We start from the raw sequence: 19,961 nt of genomic DNA, 5'->3' as shown, positions 1-19,961 counted from the left end.
AGCAAAACAACAACAACAACAACAACAACAAATACCTAGCATAAAATAAAAACTGGGTCATCTCAGTAAATACAGAAAAAAAAATATATAACACAACTGAAAACCTATTTAGATTAGATTAGAAAACAAGGAGTAAGGAATTCTTTAGCTTGATAAAAGACATCTATGAAAATCTTCTTGTTGGGCCAGGTGTGGGAGTGCACACTTTTAACCTCAGCACTGACCAGGCAGAAGCAGGCAAATCTGTGAGGTTGACATCAGTCTACATAGCATGGTTGGGCCAAGCAGGACTACACAATGAGACTTTGTCTCAAAAAAAAAAAAAAAGAAAATCGCTTAAATCACACTTAACAGTGAAAGGATGGGTGGGTGTTTTCCCCTATACTCGGTCTAAGGACATCTGTTCTGACAGCATGATGCCTACATGAAGGACCCTAAAGACATCACCACAGCTCCTGGATCTGGTACAAACAAAGCAAAAGTAGCAGGATACCAATCAATAACATACAAAACCTGCATCTTTTCAGAATGCTAAGAAATAGTAAAACAGTCCTGTTCACATAGCCTCAAATTAAAAATTAGAAAGGACTCCAGTAAGTAACTCAGGAAGTCATCCAAAGAACTGATACCTGGGATTGCGTGAAATAAGATGCCTCTGCACAGCAAGGGAAGCAGCCACCAAGTGTCAGGATACAGCCTTCAGAATGGGGTATGTGTGCCAACTACATGTCAAGCAGAGTCCTCAGAGATAGGGTAGGTAAAGAAAAATCAAACACTAAAAAACCAGGCCTTCTAATCAGTAAATGCAATAAAGTAAGCAGACAGGTTCTCAATGGAAGAAATGGATGGCATCCTTAGCCATCAGGAAAAATAGAACTACCAAATTATCCAACTACACTACCCTGAGTATATAACCAAAGGCATCAGAAGTCAGCATGCCATAAAAATGCCAGCATACCTATGTATTATAGGACAATTCATAATAGCCAAGTTATCAGATAAGACTAAGTGTCCATCAACAACGGGATGGATAAAAAAGTATGGTGCACATCTGCACACAACCAAGAACTGTTTGTTCATCCATATGGTTCCTAATCCCACCTCCCCAGCATCCTTGCCAGAATTTGTCTTCCCGATGACAGTCATTCTGCGTGGGCCAGGGAAGAATATTGATGCAGTTTGGATTTGCATTTCCCTGATGGATAAGGATGCTGACCATGTCATTTGCAAGAAAGCAGATGCAATTAGAGATCATAATACAACAAACCAGATACAGACTCTAAATTTTAAAAAGACGTGAAACTAGAATGGACCATTTGGGGAAAGGAAGGAAGCCCTCAGGAGTAAGAGGGAGGCTACAAAGGACAGTGGAGGTGACACGCATGCGCCGTAAGGAGACCCCATCACTTTGTACAGTTCCTAGATGTCTGTTCTCACATTCATTCAGTATAGCCAGGGCACTGTCAAGAGGAAAAACGTTTGATTCAAATTGTGAATTTTAAGAGTGAAATTCTATTAACTCCTTTGCTATTGGCACTGCACATGTTTTTACAATACTAATGAGGAGCTGGAGAGGGCTCAAAGGTGAGAAACACTGGCTGCACTCAGAGGACCCGGGCGTCATTCCCGGCACCTACAGGGCAGCTCCCAGAACAGACATCCACCGCCCTCTTCTGGTCTCCACAGACACTGCGTGTATATGGTTGCACTTCACACACAGGCAAAACTCTCGTAAACATAAAACAAAAATGAACTTTAAAAATTTTTTAATGAATCTACAAAAAGTAGACTATAATTAAAAAGTGACTTCCACCTTGGGAAGACTGATTGTGCCTGGGAGTTTGCAGCCCATCTGGTCAGCTCAGCAGGAGAGAGGGAGGCCATTAGATGTACGCAAGACCTTTAAAATGAAAGTTTAAGATATCGTTGAAGGGCAGACCTAAGCAGGGTGGTTATCCCCCTTGGGAATTCAGAGCTGTGGCCATGGAAGACCCTGAAGTCGTGAACACGTGTAGAGTGGTGTTAATCGGAATTTATTGACTGTCTCCTAGTAACCAGTGGGTTGATGATAAAACTTGCATGGAAATAACAAGACAAAATAACCAAAAGCCATTTTGACAAAGAAAGCAGAAGTTGGAGGGCTCCCATGTCTGATTGCAGGCGTAATGTAGAGCTGGAGTCAGGGCCGTGTTTTTTTAGCTCATAGAGAGGTGGGCTGGAGGCCAGAGACAACTGGTGCATGTGTAGTCAGTGACATTTCAGCCAGGGTGAGAAGATAACTTCAGGGGAAAAGATAGCCTTTTAGTGCTAGAGCAATTAAACCCCCATATCCTCTCCCTGCTGTGACTCCTGCTCATGCCACACACATAGTACAAGTGGATCATAGACCTAAACTTAAGGAGAAAAGCTTTGGGATCTGGGGATTAGACATTTTTTAAAAAGACAAGACAGAAAAATACAAACGATTCTTTTAGAGTTTAACAAATTCATCACAATCAAATTTTAAAATTAAATAAGTTGTATTGGTGTGTTCCAACACTTGGGAGGCAGAGGCAAGCAGATCTCTGATTTCCAGGACAACCTGATCTACATAGTAAGTTCCAGAACAGCCAGAGTTATATAGTGAAGCCCTGTCTCGGGTGGGGGGGTGGGGGGGGGCATTCTTAAAAACTACCATAATAAAGATTAAAGGAATAGCCGGGCGTGGTGGCACACACCTTTAATCCCAGCATTCAGGAGGCAGAGGCAGGTGGATCTCTGAGTTCAAGGCCAGCCTGGTCTACAAAGTGAGTCCAGGACAGCCAAGGCTACACAGAGACACCCTGTCTATAAATAAATAAATAAATAAATAAATAAATAAATGTATCTCCTCATGCCAATGATAGGTCATAAACTAGGAGATATATATACTACATATCTGACAAAGGGCTTATACCCAAAGTATATTTAAAAGCAAAAACAAAGATAACTCAGGTAGATGCAGTGGTACACACATGGAATCCCAGTACTCAGAGAGGCAGAAGGCGGATTTCTGTAAATTGGAGGCCAGCCTGGTCTACAAAGTGGGTGTAGGACAGCCAGGGTTAAACAGAGAAACCCTGTCTCAAAAAATAAAAACTAAAAAACTCTTGCAACTTAAGAGGAAGAAAGGCAACTCATTCTCTCCCCCTTCCCCAGACAGGGTTTCTCTGTGTAGCCTTGGCTGTCCTGGACTCACTTTGTAGACCAGACTGGCCTCCAACTTACAGTAATCCGCCTCTGTTTCCCAAGTGCAACTCATTCTTTTAGGAAGCAGAAAATATCTAGCTTCTTTAAGGAAAACATACAAGCTCAAAAAAGCTCTTTAGGAAGATGCAAATTACAACTACAGGGGGAATGCTTTTCCCCCAGAACACCAAAATTTTTAAAAAACTGGAATACCAAGTGATATGCTGAGCAAGAAGGCCAAATAGTTGGCGGCTCAGCATAGAGTTAGACAAATGCCAGGCAATCCAGCAACCCCTGGAGGAATCTACTCAAGAGATAGGGAAATATGTGCTCAGCAAAAGCATGTGAGAAAGTATAGCAGCCTTGTGTGTAATGGTCCAACCCTAGAGGCAAGCAGTAAATAGAAAAATTGAGGTATATCAATATAAGGGAAACCACCGAGCATTCCGAAGGGATGCATTTTGAGAAGCACTGCGCTGAGTGAGAAAGGCAGACCCATATTCTGCATATGGTCTGATCTGTTTGTGTGAGATTCTAGAAGAAACAGGAATGTCTCTGTGGTTGCCTGGAAGGAAGCTGAGTGTATTACAGAAAGAGACTAATGTGAAAGGCCCAGGGGAGCTTTCTAGTCTCCATCGTGATGGGCAATGTAAATGAATGGTTTCCATATTTTTCAAACCATTAGACACACTTTCTTTCCCCACCCCAAAAGTTAGGGGGAAATTAGGGTGTACCTTATGGTCCGATTGCTGTTTTTACTGTTTTTTCTTGTTTTACTACTCTAAAACCTGCGTGCCGTCTTATGGTCAGGTGCGTCATATAGTCCGAAAAATACGGTAAAAATTTCAAAACTCATTGTATTGTATACACAGGTTATTCCCTAATAAATGAGATAGATGTAAGAACAGATTTGGGTGCCAAGTGAGCAGAGCGGGGCTGTTGGTCAGAGGCAGGGAGTGAGGGGTAGGAAGGCTGGTACTAGGCCTACGCCTTAGGGCAAGAGTAGACCTCTGCCACCCGTTCCTGCCTCTTATTCCCTCTATAAGTGGGAAGGCCACAGTTGGTTTGCTTTCTTTTGGCAAATCTGGGGTCTTGGCTGTATTTCTTAAGTGTTTAATACCCTTTTTCTGCCCTGGGCTCCTGCTCCTACTGCTGGGTGACATTACTGGCTGCCTTGGCTGCTTATGGTTTGAGTCTTGGTTGTTCCCAGAGCTCTGTCCTGTGTGCCATTGGCTACATCCTACAATGTATTTAGGAGATCACCTCCCCTTCTGAGATTGTACCTGCTGTAGGTTGTCCCCCCCCCACCCCCCCCCTCCCGAGTCCCCTCGCTGTCTTCCTAACACTACCGGCTGGTTGTTTCTGTCTCCAGTCATCTTCTCGAGCAGCTTGGGGCTGAAGTGTTACATATACAGATTCAGGCACCAACACGCACCAACATGCCTGTGTTTGTTTTGACTCCTGACTCATGCCACGGAGATTATTTAACCTACCCTTGCTTCAGCGTGACACAGTAATCCCCACCTTTCAGATGAGCTGTGGGTAGAGCTGGTACAGCGCATGCGCTGTGTAAGTCAGGCGCTGCGGCTGTTTGCTAGCCACTTTGTCTTCCCAAGTTTCCTGTTCATAACTGTCCATCAACCAGGGCTTTGTGGAAAACCCCCATACCTAGGGCCCCTTCTTTCACTCTGCTTTGTCCTTTGCCTTCCAAATGGCTCCTGCCGTCTTCCATTCACGTCTCCCTCTTAAGGTGAATGGTTCCTCAGCGTTGTCTATGTCTCCTCCTCTTCTCCCGTCTTTTCCCTCCAGCAGAGAGGATCTTTCTGATGCAAGTGTAGTTAATGATTTCTCTTTGGTCAGTCAGTGCTCTTCAGGTCTTAATTCTGTATCGTGGGACTCCATGGTGGGCCCACGGTGGCCACAATAAAGGGGAAGAGTATAGGCAACAGGCTGGAGACAGAGGTGGATAAGAGAGAGCTGTTACCCCCCAGTACCCACTGACCGCCAGACACAGTGCTTGACACCCCTCCCCCCACTCTCTCACTAGAGTGCTGCTGACATGGCTATCTCTGACTCTCAGGGTGAGTCCAGCGTCTGTCTTCAGAAATAAGAGGTGCTTTCTGACCTGCACTGTTGCCACACACCCAGCGCTTCACTGCGGGCTTCTCTGTCTTCATCTGGATTCTTTGTCTGCTTGCCATCCTGCTGCCTGGCTTGCACGGCCAACCCTTAGTTGTTACTTAAGGCAGCACCCAAGAAGTGCTCTTCTCTTCTCCATCAGGTGGAGGCGCAGGCCTCACTTGCATCCCGTGACACTCCCACCCTCCAGGAAGGCAGGCAGTCCCGCCTTTAAGCTCTACAGTCTCTCAGCACACCTCCTGCACACTATTTGAACTTCCCAAATTGCTCTTCATCCTCCTTTACTTTTCCAGTTAGCCTTCTCCCCCACTTGAGGCCACAGCCAAGCCTGATGTCCTCCGTGCAATGTACCTAACCTTACACTGTGCCCCAGAGCACGCTGGCAAAACAGCTCTAGCAGAGTAAGCTCTGTGAGCTCCAGGGCTGGGACCGTGTCTCTCTCAGCGTTTTGCACTTGCCATGAGCGTCCCTTCACAGTCTGTCTTCAAACTGTCTTCATTCTGCTCTCGTCTCCTGCCATCTGGGCACCCTCAGCTGCAGCCATTTGTGCCAGCTTGTGATCTTCTCGGCGTGTCCCAGTTTGGACTGACCACACGTTTTTTATTTACATGCTGCCTTCTTTGCAATGCTCTGCTAGCAGGAACTCTGATTTCCTCGGGATAGCATGTTCTTTCTTATCAGACTTTTTTAAAGGATATAGTGTTCTAGCCCCCTCCTCCCAAAAGGCACGTAGCAATCCTCTGTGTGTACCCATTGTAACCAGAAGACCCAGCATAATGAGAGAGGGAGAGAGAGAGAGGGAGGGAGAGAGAGAGAGAGAGAGAGAGAGAGAGAGAGAGAGAGAGAGAGATCCGTGTTTTAGTTGTCTTCAGTTTCTCACTGAACCTCCAGTTTATAGTGGATATTTGTTCTCTTTCTGTAATGGTGAGAGGGTGTTTTTAGATTACGCCCCTCTGACTGAACGCCAGTCACCCTGAGGATCAGCTTCACTTCCGCTGTGCTCAGCGGCTCCTGTGTGTGCAGGCACCCCAAAGCTCCACTGCTTTAACTCGCACTGAGCCAGGGCTGAGCACTTGGAATGCAGAGCTCAAGCAGAAGTTACTTTTCTCACTCTGCAATTTGCAAGTCATTCTCATATAAATTTAGGTCATTTTGCCTTAAAAATGCTAAATGAAAGCCAAAATTAGAATGTTAAAAAAAGCACACACAAGATTTTGCAAGCAGCAGCTATAAAGTGTGAGGGGAAAGCCTCTTAAGTTGTATGAGAATAACAACTTAGAGGAAGTGTGAACTCTGTCTCATTCATGAGAGAACTGGAACAGACCTCACATTATCTGTTCTTGCGCAAACTTTCCTGAAGCTGGAAAGCCTGACCACAGCTTCTGAGGGAAGTGTGCTTCCGTACTTGATGCCCTGCATCAGCAGCTCCTCATCCTGCAACTGAAGTACCTTATGTTGGGACTGCAGCTCACTCGCTTGTTTGGTCTCCTAGCAAGGGAGACAGATTGCTGGTATTCTCTTATAAAGTAAACAAACAAACTGGCCTGTCTTTCCCGAAGGAAACAACTTCAAGTGACTTTCCACAGAAAGAGAGAAGGGGATATGACTATGGCTTTGCAAACTGAGAGAGCAGCCCTACCCTGCAACCTCAACAAGAGGACATGCTCTGTCCCTCTCTGTCCCTTTGCACCAAGCTCACCTCTAAGGCCTCTCCGTGGTGGTTCCTTATAAGGTCAGGAACTTGAGTCTCATCCCCAGAACCCACATAAAAAAGCCGAGAATGTTAGTTAAAATTTCGGGCTAGGAGTGCATCCCTGTGGTAGGAGGATTGCCTAGCATGCATAAGCATTTGGGTTTAATGACCAGCACTGCCAATAATGGGGGGCAGTGGAATGGGAGGAAATTTAAAAAGTGAAAAGTGGTTTAAGGATGTAGCTTAGTGGTCAAGTACTTGTCCAGTATATGTGAATCCTTGAGTCAATCCCCAGTGTTGCCAAAAAACCCCAAAAAAGATAGAAAGGCATTCTAATCAGGAAAGAACGTTTTTTGGTCTCAGCTACTTGAAGAATTGTCCTGCTTGTTCTATCTGAAATAATTAGGGCCTTTCCAAATTGATAATCAAGTCAATGCTCTTATTTACCAGAACATCACTAAGAAAAATTAAAATCATAGTTTTAGCATTTTAAAAAATACTGCAGATCACCTCTTAAGGTAAAATGGAGAGTATATAGAATCAGAATTGCCTTTATTTTTAAGCTTCCATCTAGCCCATAGAGTCTTTATTCATTAGATACAATAGAGCTACTGTTAGGATATATGACTACACACATTTGTTATTAGGGTATATATGTATATATAAAGTAATATTTGTGGCCCTATATTAGATATATACATTCCAAGTTCTATCTTCTCGGTGAGTCAGCTTTCATCATGAAGTCCTCTTTATCTCTCACAAGAATACTTCTCTCATTCACCCTACTCTGTCTGCAGTTAACATGGCCAACCCAGCTTTCTTGTAATTATGAACTCATATCTATCATTAGATTTATAAGTGTTTCTTTTAAACAGTACGTAGTTGGGTCTTGATATTCATCCAGTTTAAAAACACTGCCATTTAATTGGAGTGTTTAGCCCACTTAAATTTAATGCAAATCACCTTTATTCTTTGAATATTGTTCACTTATAGCTTTATTAAGATGCCTCTTAGATCACAGTAATCCATATTCTGAAACGTTCCTGTTCCTAAAGTGACCATTTGAGAACACACCCATCACTCTAGAGACGGAGTTTTACCTACTGTCTGATTGGATCATCTATAGTTCTCAGTCTGTTATCAATGCCAAAATCTGTTCATTGTGTAGGCCCTCAACAGTTCATCGTACATCTTACGGGTTCTTGCTCTCCCGGGTATGTCTCAGTACTCTTCCAGACACTCAGATTTCTAGCCTTTCTTGCAGTTTCCTCCTAACTCATATAAAGCTCTGCAGGTTCAAGTGATGGAGTCCTAGTGCCCAGCTCCGTCTTCTCAGTGCGCCATTGCTCCACACTTAGGCCTTACTGTTCTGAACCATACGCTGAGTTAGATGGTTTCTTTAGATAGAAAACATTGCCGGAATCTCGTGTTTCTCTTGTTTTAGGAGTCATAATCTTATATTTCAGATTGATCTAAAACAGTTGTTTTATGTTTCCTCTAAGCTTTAGTTGATTACTGCAGGAAAGTTCATCTGGTACCAGTTAACCCATCATGACCAAAAGTAGAAATCTTATAAAATATATCCTTAAAAATCACTCTTCCTCAAAAATAATTAATTAATTTTAAAAAGATATCGCCTTTCTTGAGAAATGTCATGTTCCATATCTGTGGTCCTGAAACAGCAGAGAACTAGGCTGAGCCGACATACTTACTTGAAAGAACCAGCAACTAAGATCCGCCAGGCCAGGCAGCTTAGAGTGGGTCGTACAGAGGATGCCATCCCTAGTCCAGTTTGTACCCCAGGGCTTCTCATCTCTGTCCTGTGTTTTCACTGTAGTAATCCTTTGAGAATTTCTCCTGTGTGTAAAACGGTAATCATAACCTGTGAACCTTTTTCAGTGAGACCCTCGCTATGTAAACACCCCCCTAACTGGGTGCGTTATATAAGTAACGTCATGGATCCTACTGTGAACGTACTAACGTAAAGGATTATTCATCCACTTCTGGCAGTACCGGTTCCTGCCCAGTCAGTTGCTTTTGCAGTCTACTCAACAAGCCAGGTCCTGAAATTACTTTCAAGCAGATTTCAGAATATGTAATATGTTATGGAACTGTATAATGCCATGTTAGACCTATGAAAGGAGGGTCTTGGCTTTCTTAATGTAATTGGGCTTTCCTTTGTGTTTTTCAGCTTGTTTTCTTTGCTGTCTAAAAAACACAACAAAGTTCTGGAACAAGCCACCCAGTCCTTGAGAGGTTCCCTGAGCTCCAGTGATGTCCCTCTCCCAGACTATGTAAGTAGCTGCCTTTTCATAGCCGCACGTCTCTGTGCTGTTAGATTTAAGAACAGCAGTACTTTTCTAAGTCTGACTGTGCTCTTAAACACCTTATTTCATAGTTATTACGAAATAATTGAAGAAAATCAGACTAAAGTAGTGCTTGTGAATAATCAGGAATCCTAGTAGTCGAGTCAAAACAAAACAAAGCAGAAGAACAAAAGAAAAACAAACAAACAAAAAATCCTCTCAAACCAGTTACATAAAACCAGAAGGAAACATCCAGACCATTTTCTTAGAGGAAATGGTTGTATTTAATGGTACTTGCCAATCACGAATATGACTGTAATAGGAGAACAAATTTTGTGAAATATATTGAATTCTCTATTGAACTTCCCAGTTTTTAGTTGCTTAGAGAGTTTCTTCATCTGTAAATTCTTCACTAAGTCCTGAGCTATGCTCCCTGGAATCACTGAGGGGATCTCACTGGGGCCTGCCGCTGCGGCCCTCGCTCTAACACTGAGCACATGAGACTGCGACGCACACCGTCCCCAGTGCTCTTGCTGCCTTTGCCCAGAGCTAACGGAGCAGGAGTGACTGGAGCTGACTCACCTCCTGCACCAGGGATCCAAAAGATGATTTAAGAAAACAGTAGTTGGCCCACAAAATGGCTCCGCAGGTAAGAGGTTTGCTGTGCAAGCCATGACCTGAGTTCAATCCCGAGAACCTAGTAAAACTGGAAGGAGAGAAGTAGTTCCATAAAATTGTCCCCTGACCTCCATGCACACTGTAGTGTGCTCACCCCCACACATGCATTACACACACACAATAATAGTAATAATAATAATAATAATGAATAAAATAAAATTAGTCATTAGCAAGGAAATGGATATGTTCCTCTTCTCCCCACCCCCACCCCCATTCCTCAGAATTTTAATCTATTAAGTATCCTTGGCAACGGCCACAGAGTTCTGTGTTCTGGACCAGCCCCAGGTGGCTTGTTTGCAAAGCTGGAGAAGGAGAAGGAGAGGGTCTCTGCAGCTCTGCGGTCCCAGATGTGTGCTTTCTGCACCAGAGTGGAGACACCACATTAGCAGAGTTTAATAAGTGCTTAAAAATAAGCCTATGTTTTCCTTTTTGCTGTAACACGTAGAACACTCGGGGTCTACATAGAGCTTTCTGAGTTTATTAAGAAAATGTTTATATTCATTACACTGTATAATTCACAAGTCAGTTGAGTAACAACGTAAAAAGCACATTGCAAGTTACGAAAATATTAGTGTTAGTACAACCATGTTTGTCCAAACACCTCGTGGGAAACCCTTCCGTCGAGTTTCAGATAATGAGGAAACTTCCCTGACTGCTTAAGGGAAAATAATACAAAAACTGTACTCTAGTCCTAAACAGAGTGCACCCTGAGGGCAGGAGAGGTGGGGGGAGAGCAGCTGACGCTCCGTGGCTGGCATGCACGTGTCTCCATGTGAGGCTTTCACAGCTTAACTCAGTGAGTGAACAGATAAAGAGGCTTTGCACAGCTTTTAAAAGCACTACGGTCCCATTCAGACAAGTTAATCATGTGTCACAGGGCCTGAATACAGAAAGTGTAGTAGCTTTTAAACTATAACCATGTTTTTCAAATTATTGACCCTGTCAGTGTCATGGAGGCGGTTTCCTTAGCTCCAGCAGTCACCATAGCAACTATCTGAAGTAAGGAAGCTCAAACTTGTGTTCTGGACAGAATCATAGGAAGTATGCTGCCGTTGTTGTCTCAGAGAGCTTTTGAGTCTTCTGTCAGACTGAGTCTGGCATCTCACTCTGGCATTAAGTAAGCACAGGTAGAAACTACAAGGACCCCAGCCGTGGTCCTCAGGAGAAGCATCCCGGTGGGACAGACAGCTAAGCAGACTCAGTAGCTAGAGCTCAGCTCAGTGCTCCTTGGAGTCTTGTTTTACTTGCACTCTCATTACAGACCACAAATTCTGTTCAGAGGCCACCTGATGAGTGACAGCCTAAAGAATGAGTTCTTCTGTATCTTTATGTCTTAAATGTTTCTTGGTTTTAAGTTATACTGGTTTAAGTTAAGCAAATCCCAGTGTGTGTAATCTACGTGGAAACAGCCATTTCAGAGCATCTGATAGTTAAAATGTGCAAAGTTGTCTCTTGAGACCAAAATCTTTGAGCACCATTGGTGTGTGTGTCTGTTATGTCCACAGACACACCCTCACCAATTAAATATACACTATCTTTATGCTGTCCTTAGTTCTCTGCCCACACAATTGAATGTACCTTAAGGACACAGAAATTGCCAGGCAGTTTTGGCGCATTCCTTTAATCCTTGCACTTGGGAGGCAGAGGCAAGTGGATCTCTGTGAGTTTGAGGCCAGCTTTATCTACAGAGTGAGTCCAGGATAGCCAGAGCTACACAGACAGACCCTGTCTTGAGCCTCCCACCCCCACCCCCCCAAAAAAGACGTAGGCTGAAAAAATAGATTTGGCAGTTAGAAGGAGACAAGGTGTGTAGCCCAGTGTAGCCTCAGACTCCCTGCACCCTCCGCTTCCATTGCCCTGGTGCTAGGATTACAAGCATGAACCACCACACGTGGTCTCTGAGGCCCTGCGGGTAGCAGCTGAGCCACACCCCACACCCTGTGCCTATTAGCTGCTAAGGATAAAACCCAACTCTGCAAACTGGGATCTACTGGAGATGCCCTGGGTTGCAAGTCTTAGAGTCCATTTTTTCTGTGTGGTGTGGAATGAGAATTGTTTGGCTATTATCTAGGTAAAATTCATTTTTAATATGTGATAGACTTAAGTAACTTCTGTGCTTGCTTATTAGAGGTCTTCATTAATTGTTACATGATCTGTATGTTAGTTTGATTCTGCAGTTGAGGAAGTTGTCACATTTTTTTCTTTTTAATTCAAAACACACAGAACATTGCTGAGCTTCTTGTTGTCTAGTTTTATTCCTGGCTCTCTTAGATTTCAACTTACTAAAAATCAAAGCTATGTTCCTGAAACTTGTTTCCATGATGTTCCCAGTGGAACCTCAAGATGCTTTGCCATTGAATGTTGTCTCGGCCTTCCAATGGCTAGCACTTACAAATAATCTTTTGCATTTATTTATATAACTTATATCTGCTTTTAAACAGTCAGTGTTTTCAGAAGTATAGTATTCCAACCTGACTCCTATACCAAGAAATTTTAACTCTGAGGTTTTCCTGTGTTCTGTCTTTAACTTACTTTCTTGTTAGTGTTTGTTCTTTAGCCTCGGGGCTAGGTAGGGAATGTCCCATTCACAAACCATGGGACAGTTACCTTGACCATAATGGGAAATCCAGAGACATGCAAAGTGTATTTGTCTTTTTTTGTTTGTTTTTGTTTTTGTTTTTTTGAGACAGGGTTTCTCTGTGTAGCCTTGGCTGTCCTAGACTCACTATGTACACCAGGCTGGCCTCCAACTCACAGAGATCTGCCTGCCTCTGCCTCTCTGCGTGCTGCGGTTACAGGCATGTGCCACCACACCCAGCTATACTTGTCATTTTTAAAGCAGTTCCTTTTAGGTGTTTCATTTTAAACATGCGCATGGTTACTGTCTTTATATGTATTTACTCAAAGGAGAGTGACAGAGACTAGAACATTACGAGGTCTTCTCCTTTGGAATTGCATGAGCATGGTTAAAGCGGGGAGTACATATTACTGCACATAAAGAATTTCAAATGCAAGAGTGAAATAAAATTCAACAGTTGGTGGAGGTTACAAAATTACATAACTGAAGAGGGAGACAGCTTTTTGCAAGGGAGAGGCTTCAGCAGCCACCTCTAAAGGAAGCTGACAGGTGAACTGAGTGCCATTGCCTGTGTTTGCTTTGATTTTTGAGACAGAGTCTCTTCACATATCCCAGGCTGGCCTTAGAACTTACCGCATAGCCTAGGCTAGCTTCAAACATGTGATCATCTGGCCCACCCTCCCCCAAGTGCTGGGATTACAGGCCAGCAATACCAAGTCCTGCTTGAAGTATACTTTCCAAAGGAGAGATTACGGTAGAAAAGCATCCCAGTAGTTTTCTCCCTTTGAACAGTGGCGTAAAAGTGGAAAAGGACAATATAATCTTCACTGCGTGCTTTGGTGTAGCAGTGTTTGCTTATACAGGTGTTCGAGAATTGTATGTCAGCCCTTGGATGCCCGTATACAGCAGGAGAACCACAGACCAAACACAATGCCAAAACGCCATGTGGTAGTTAGAGGACATATAAGTAAATCATTAGGCGTTTGGATTAGGCAGAGACTTCTTAGATGTACCAAAAGCACAAAGAACAAAAGAACAGATAGATTGGATTTCGTCATGATTTTAAACTTTGAGTAGTTTGGGTAGAGTGCTCGCTCCTCTGGCATTCACAAGGCCCTAGGGTTGACTCCAGCATCGCACACACCCTGGGAATCCCAGCACTGGGAAGGGGGCAGGCAGCAGGAGGATCTGAAGTTCAGGGTCTCAAGGTCATCCTCAGATGTATAGTGAATTCAGGGCTAGCCCTGGGCCCAGAAAAAAAAATTAAAATGAAAACTTTGCTTTCATAGAACTCAAATAAGACATTGGAGTGGTTAATAAAAACAAAAGAAGCGCTGGGGGGCAGAGGCAGGCAGATTTCTATGAGTTTGAGGCCAACATGGTCTACATAGTAAGTTCCAGAAGAGCTGGGCCTATAGAGAGCGACTTTATCTCAAGACTGGGAGGAGAGAGGGAGAGGGCTATGACAGGGATGTAAAGTGAATAAATAAATTAATAAAAAATAACTAAAGAGTGAAAAGATAGCCCAGAAGCCCACAGAATGGGAGAAAATATTTTCAAAGCATGTGTTCAGAATATACATATCAAATCCACCACTCAGCAGCAGCAGGTGAGCAGCAAGGCCACGAGGGACTACCTCTGCCCAGGAACACCAGAGACAGGACTCTACTTCTCAGAGTTCTTGACCTTGTTTGTGTCGCTAACCAGCAGCTCACTGTGCCCTGCAGCCCCAGAGGTAAGCCAAGCCAGAACGCCCATCAGGAGCAAAGAGAGGGTCCTGTTGGCAGGCTTCCAGAGATTTGGCTGCCTTTCCTGAACTCCAGGCACCCCACTAAGCTTTGGGTGATACAAACTGGCAAAGTACTCACTGGTACCTGTGTTCTCTCCCCATTAGGCAGCAACGCAACATTTCCCCGCTCCCTTGCTTCCAGAACCAAGCTGTAAGGCTGGCTACAGTGCAGCATGCCCAGGAGAAAGTGTCATTTGACTCTACAGTCCTCCACCCGTCTCGTCCCTCGTCATCTGCTAGCTAGATATGGGAAACCAGGGGAGATACATCAGCCTAGAAGGTGGTACTGCTTAATCCCAGGATCACTTTATGAAGGACAGCTGGGCTCCTTGTCAGTCTGTGATGCAAGGTAGCATTTGCTGAAGTTTCATGTGGGAAAGGATCTGTATAGACATTTCTCCAAAGGATAGAAATAGTGGAGGTCATTTTAAAAAAATTCTCCAGCCATCAGGGAACTGTGAGTCAGGGCCATGGTGCTAACCCTTCTCAGCGTCAAGGGTGCCAGGGATCTGAAGGCGAGAGGTAATGTTAGCAAGAGTGTGAGGAAGTGAGAACCCTCACAGGCTGCTATGGGAATGTTAGAGAGGTGATTCAATTACAAGGGAGCGAGCAATTATATTCCTAATATGCTATAAATAAATTGAACATGTATATCCACCTCAATATATGAATGTTCACAGACCCACTTCATAACCATTGAAATAAGTGTAGTCTGAATGTCCACCAACCTGTAAAGGGCTAAATAAAATGCAGTGTTAGTCATCGTGGAAAGGAAGGGCAGAGATAATGCTCCTCAAGACAGAAGAGCCTAGAAAACAGTATGGTACCAAGGAAAAGAAGCCAGAAACAGGAGGGATCACAAGCTGTATGGTCCCATTTATTCAGATGCCCAGAACAGGCAGGGCCTGGAAAGCAGACAGGAAGTGCATGGGCGTGGGCATGGGAGGCAGAGTGGGAGGGAACTAATGATGGACCCTGGGTTTATGTTGCAGGGATCCTGAAAACTCTTTGGAGTGAAACTAGGGTGGCTGCACAAGTCTGTGAATACACCAAAGCGCAGAGTCAGTGATATGTGCATGTGTATGTGTGAGTGCATGTGCGTGCGTGTGCGTGTGTGTGTGTGTGTGTGTGTGTGTGTGTGTGTGTGTGTGTGTGTGTGAATAGCACCTTGATGAAGCCATTTTTAAAGTTTTTAAAATTATTATTATATCATTTTCCCATTTTTTTTCTTCTCTTTGGCCCCTACCATGTGCCCCACCCCCTTGCTCTCTTTCAAGTTCATGGTCTCTTTTTGTTTTTCTTTCTTGTTGGGGTGCGTGTGTGTGTGTGTGTGTGTGTGTGTGTGTGTGTGTGTTCATATATATATATATATATATATATATATATATATATATATATATATATATGAAATCTGCTCAGTTTGTGTGATGTTCCTTGTATGTATGTTTTCGGGGATGACCATTGGGTATTGGATAACCAATGGTGTCCTCTTCCTTGGGGAAAGACTGTTTCTCTGCTCTCAGAGTTCCTTAGTTGCCTAGGGTTGGGCCTCATGTTCCCCTCTTGCATGTTAATGTGTCTGCTGGACTCTTCCAGCCCTGCTGGTGAGACCTCATGGGTGTAGCTTCTTTGACTGTTGTAGGAGACACAGTCCACAGCAAAGTTCCTATCTCTGACTCTTACAGTCTTTCTCCACTCTCTTCACAATGATCCCTGAGCCTTGGGTTTGCAAGTTGTGCTGTAGCTGTATCCACCAAGGCTGGGCTGTAGCTGTATCCGCTGAGGCTGGGCTGTAGCTATATCCTCTAGGCTGGGCTGTAGCTGTATCCTCTGAGGCTGGGCTGTAGCTGTATCCTCTGAGGTTGGGCTGTAGCTGTATCCTCTGAGGCTGGGCTGTAGCTGTATCCTCTAGGCTGGGCTGTAGCTGTATCCTCTGAGGCTGGGCTATAGCTGTATCCTCTGAGGCTGGGCTGTAGCTGTATCCTCTGAGGCTGGGCTGTAGCTGTATCCTCTGAGGCTGGGCTGTAGCTGTATCCTCTAGGCTGGGCTGTAGCTGTATCCTCTGAGGCTGGGCTGTAGCTGTATCTGCTGAGGCTGTGCTGTAGCTGTATCCGCTGAGGTTGGGCTGTAGTTTTATCCTCTGAGGCCGGGCTGTAGCTGTATCTGCTGAGGCTGTGCTGTAGCTGTATCCTCTGAGGTTGGGCTGTAGCTGTATCCTCTGAGGCTGGGCTATAGCTGTATCCTCTGAGGCTGGGCTGTAGCTGTATCCTCTAGGCTGGGCTGTAGCTTTATCCTCTGAGGTTGGGCTGTAGCTGTATCCTCTGAGGCTGGGCTGTAGCTGTATCCTCTGAGGCTGGGCTGTAGCTGTATCCTCTGAGGCTGGGCTGTAGCTGTGTCCTCTGAGGCTGGGCTGTAGCTGTATCCTCTAGGCTGGGCTGTAGCTGTATCCTCTGAGGTTGGGCTGTAGCTTTATCCTCTGAGGCTGGGCTGTAGCTGTATCCTCTGAGGCTAGGCTGTAGCTGTATCCTCTAGGCTGGGCTGTAGCTGTATCCGCTGAGGCTGGGCTGTAGCTGTATCCTCTAGGCTGGGCTATAGCTGTATCCGCTGAGGTTGGGCTGTAGCTGTATCCGCTGAGGCTGGGCTGTAGCTGTATCCGCTGAGGCTGGGCTGTAGCTGTATCTGCTGAGGTTGGGCTGTAGCTGTATCCGCTGAGGCTGAGCTGTAGCTTTATCCGCTGAGGCTGGGCTGTAGCTGTATCCGCTGAGGTTGGGCTGTAGCTGTATCCGCTGAGGTTGGGCTGTAGCTTTATCTGCTGAGGCTGGGCTGTAGCTGTATCCGCTGAGGCTGGGCTGTAGCTGTATCCTCTAGGCTGGGCTGTAGCTGTATCCGCTGAGACTGGGCTGTAGCTGTATCCGCTGAGGTTGGGCTGTAGCTGTATCCGCTGAGGCTGGGCTGTAGCTGTATCCTCTAGGCTGGGCTGTAGCTTTATCCGCTGAGGCTGGGCTTCACAGCTCCACATGGTGATCTTGTGCTGTTCTGTGATGTTCTCTGCCTGATGCAGATCAGTTTCCGTGATGAGTCGTTGGGCTGCCCTGTTTAGTGAAGTGTGGTGACAGGTTCTCTCTCCTTCAAGGCTTCATTAGCTCTGAGTAGCTGGCTAGGTTTCCAGTATCAGGCACAGTTTTCCTCTTGTTGAGTGAGTGAAGCCATTTTTTAAAGTCACATTTGGAGGGGTGGGACCAATACTTTGAAGGAGGTAACATATGTTTCTTGAGCACTAAAGTGCTAATAGTGAACTTCACGGGTACACAAAGGTGTTATGTGCCCCTCAGCATCGCTGCAGAGCAGGAGACATGCAGAGCCCATGTCCATAAAGCACAGGACGAGGCTCCAGGGAGATGACCCAGTGTGGAAGGGGCTTGCCACTTGACTGTGGGTCTTCCCATCTATGACTGCCATTGCTGGAACACACATGACAGGAGGAGACAGCCAGCTCCCAGAGACGATCCTCTGACCTCCATCTGGGTACCATTTTATGCTCCCCAACATAAAATAAAAAATAAATCACTCATTACAATATAAGTAACCCATTACATTATTCTGCAGCTTTTTAAAAAGAGAATTTAATTTTAGAGAAGATTTATGTGCAAAGTATCTATAATATAAATCTTCTTTAACTTTATATTGGCTTACAAACATACATGTTTGAAAATACGCTTTTCAAATTAAAATGGTCAGCACTGGGAAGTCTGACAGGAGAGGAGAAAGAGTTTCTCCTTCTGCTTCACTCAGTTTCCCTCTTTATTAATATCTTAATGGGCACGTAAAGTTTCTCAGAACTAAAAACATGACTAAAACGCAAATTGTAATGTCAGTGCCTTCATTCTTTTCTTGGATCCCACGTTGACTTGTTTGTCACGTCTCTGTGATGTCTCCATGGTGTCTCTTGTCCTTCTGTGCTTGGTGAGTTATTTGGAGACTATCCCTCGGTTTGCATGTGGTTGTTTCTTGTACGAAATGCTGGGCCTTCTTGGGCAAAAGTTATCCAGTGGCGTGTGGGCATGTATAGTGCTGCTGCTGCTGCTGCTGCTGCTGCTGCTGCTGCTGCTGCTGCTGCTGCTTACCTAGATCACTTTGCTATGGCAGTGTCTTCCAAGGTTTCGCATTGTAAACTTGGTATTCCCTTTATAGTTATTCTGTACTTGAGGAGTTGCCAAATCTTTGTCTGCCAAATAATGCCTCTAGCACAGACCACTGTTGGTTATCAGTTTTCTCATTCTTTCTACATTTATAAACAGAGAATAGTTTACTATACACTGTAAAGTGTTTGCCATAATAAGCCAATTAACATATTCATCACCTCACGTGTGTGTGTGTGTGTGTGTGTGTGTGTGTGTGTGTGTGTGTGTGTGTGTGTAAAATGAACATTTGAGATGTATTAGCAAATCTCAGGTACACTTAAGAACATTCCTAAGTACAGTCCACATCTGTACACTAAATCTACAGAATTCGTTTGTTGTACAGCTGAAAGCTCATGCCCTCCTATGAACATCTGCTAGCTTCTTCCTCTCTGCTGCTGTGAGTTCAGCTTAAGGTTCCATCCATAATGGGGATCACACAGTATTTGTCTTTCTCACATAGCTTATGCCCATGCTACTTCAGATGCGGACGCTCCATTTGATGCTGAACAGCACCACGCCGTGGTTGGTTACCATCTGTTGGAGGTGGCTAGATGGCCTCCTGTCTCGGCTCCTGGGCCTCGTGACACACTGAACATGAGGGTGCTGATAGCTCTGGGATACTGATTTAATTTTCTCTGCATGTATACTCACAAGTAAGGTTGATGGTTTAATATTATAATGACATATTTTCTTTTTAAAGCTTTTTGCATTTCCATACCACCTGTATGTATACAGTGTTTGTTGGTTTGTTTTGGTTTTCTAACTAGAAACTACTCAACCTCCACATCAGACCAGTCCTCATGATTGTACTGTTCCAGCTGGGAATCGGGAGTTGTGGGTTTTCTGAGGCTGATTCTGGCTCCATTATTATTAGGGACGTGTAGTTGGTGGCCTCCCATCTTGTGTTTAAGGACCAGTCCCTCTGGAGAGGCAGACTTGTGTTGAGAAGGATGTCCCCTCTGTCACTGGGGAGAGGGGGCCTTACTGGTACTTCTGTAGGAATATATGGTAGACAGCAATTTTTTAAGGATTTTAAAAGATCATTTAAAATACTTAAATAATTTTTGTGTTCCTTCCTGTGGCTTCTAAAAAGAAACAGGACATGTTTGTGTGGACTGTGGTAGTGATTAATTAATGTTCTAAGTGAAGTTTAAAGAGCATAGAAAAAATAAGCATGAATATTAAATTCAGCACTAATGCATGGTACATTTGTGTTTTTAAAGAAGGAAAAACCTAATCAGTTTCTCCCCCCTGCCCCCTTTTCTTTCTATTCTAGTGGAAACAGTTTTCTTACCTACTACTGTGTGGACCGGGTGTAGCAACGCCTTTCGTAGGGGTGTCGCCACGGTTCCTTTTATTTGGTTAAGAAGCCCCATTTTGATTTTCTGTC

General features: G+C 44.5%; 1 protein-coding gene across 3 annotated transcripts in view; it reads left to right on the top strand.

Moving 5' to 3' along the window:
* DYM (dymeclin) overlaps positions 1-19,961 on the top strand; it is a 272,781-nt gene that overhangs the window by 162,117 nt on the left and 90,703 nt on the right. For all 3 annotated transcript variants that reach the window (XM_084781008.1, XM_084781006.1, XM_084781007.1), the window contains one exon: positions 9,231-9,333. In XM_084781008.1, coding sequence (XP_084637134.1) covers positions 9,231-9,333 — 103 coding nt within the window. The remainder of the gene's footprint in view (positions 1-9,230; positions 9,334-19,961) is intronic.

The sequence above is a fragment of the Acomys minous genome (genome assembly GCF_964271855.1).
Source record: "Acomys minous genome assembly, chromosome: 4".
Lineage (NCBI taxonomy): Eukaryota > Metazoa > Chordata > Mammalia > Rodentia > Muridae > Acomys > Acomys minous.
This window is presented reverse-complemented; position numbering and strand designations above follow the sequence as displayed.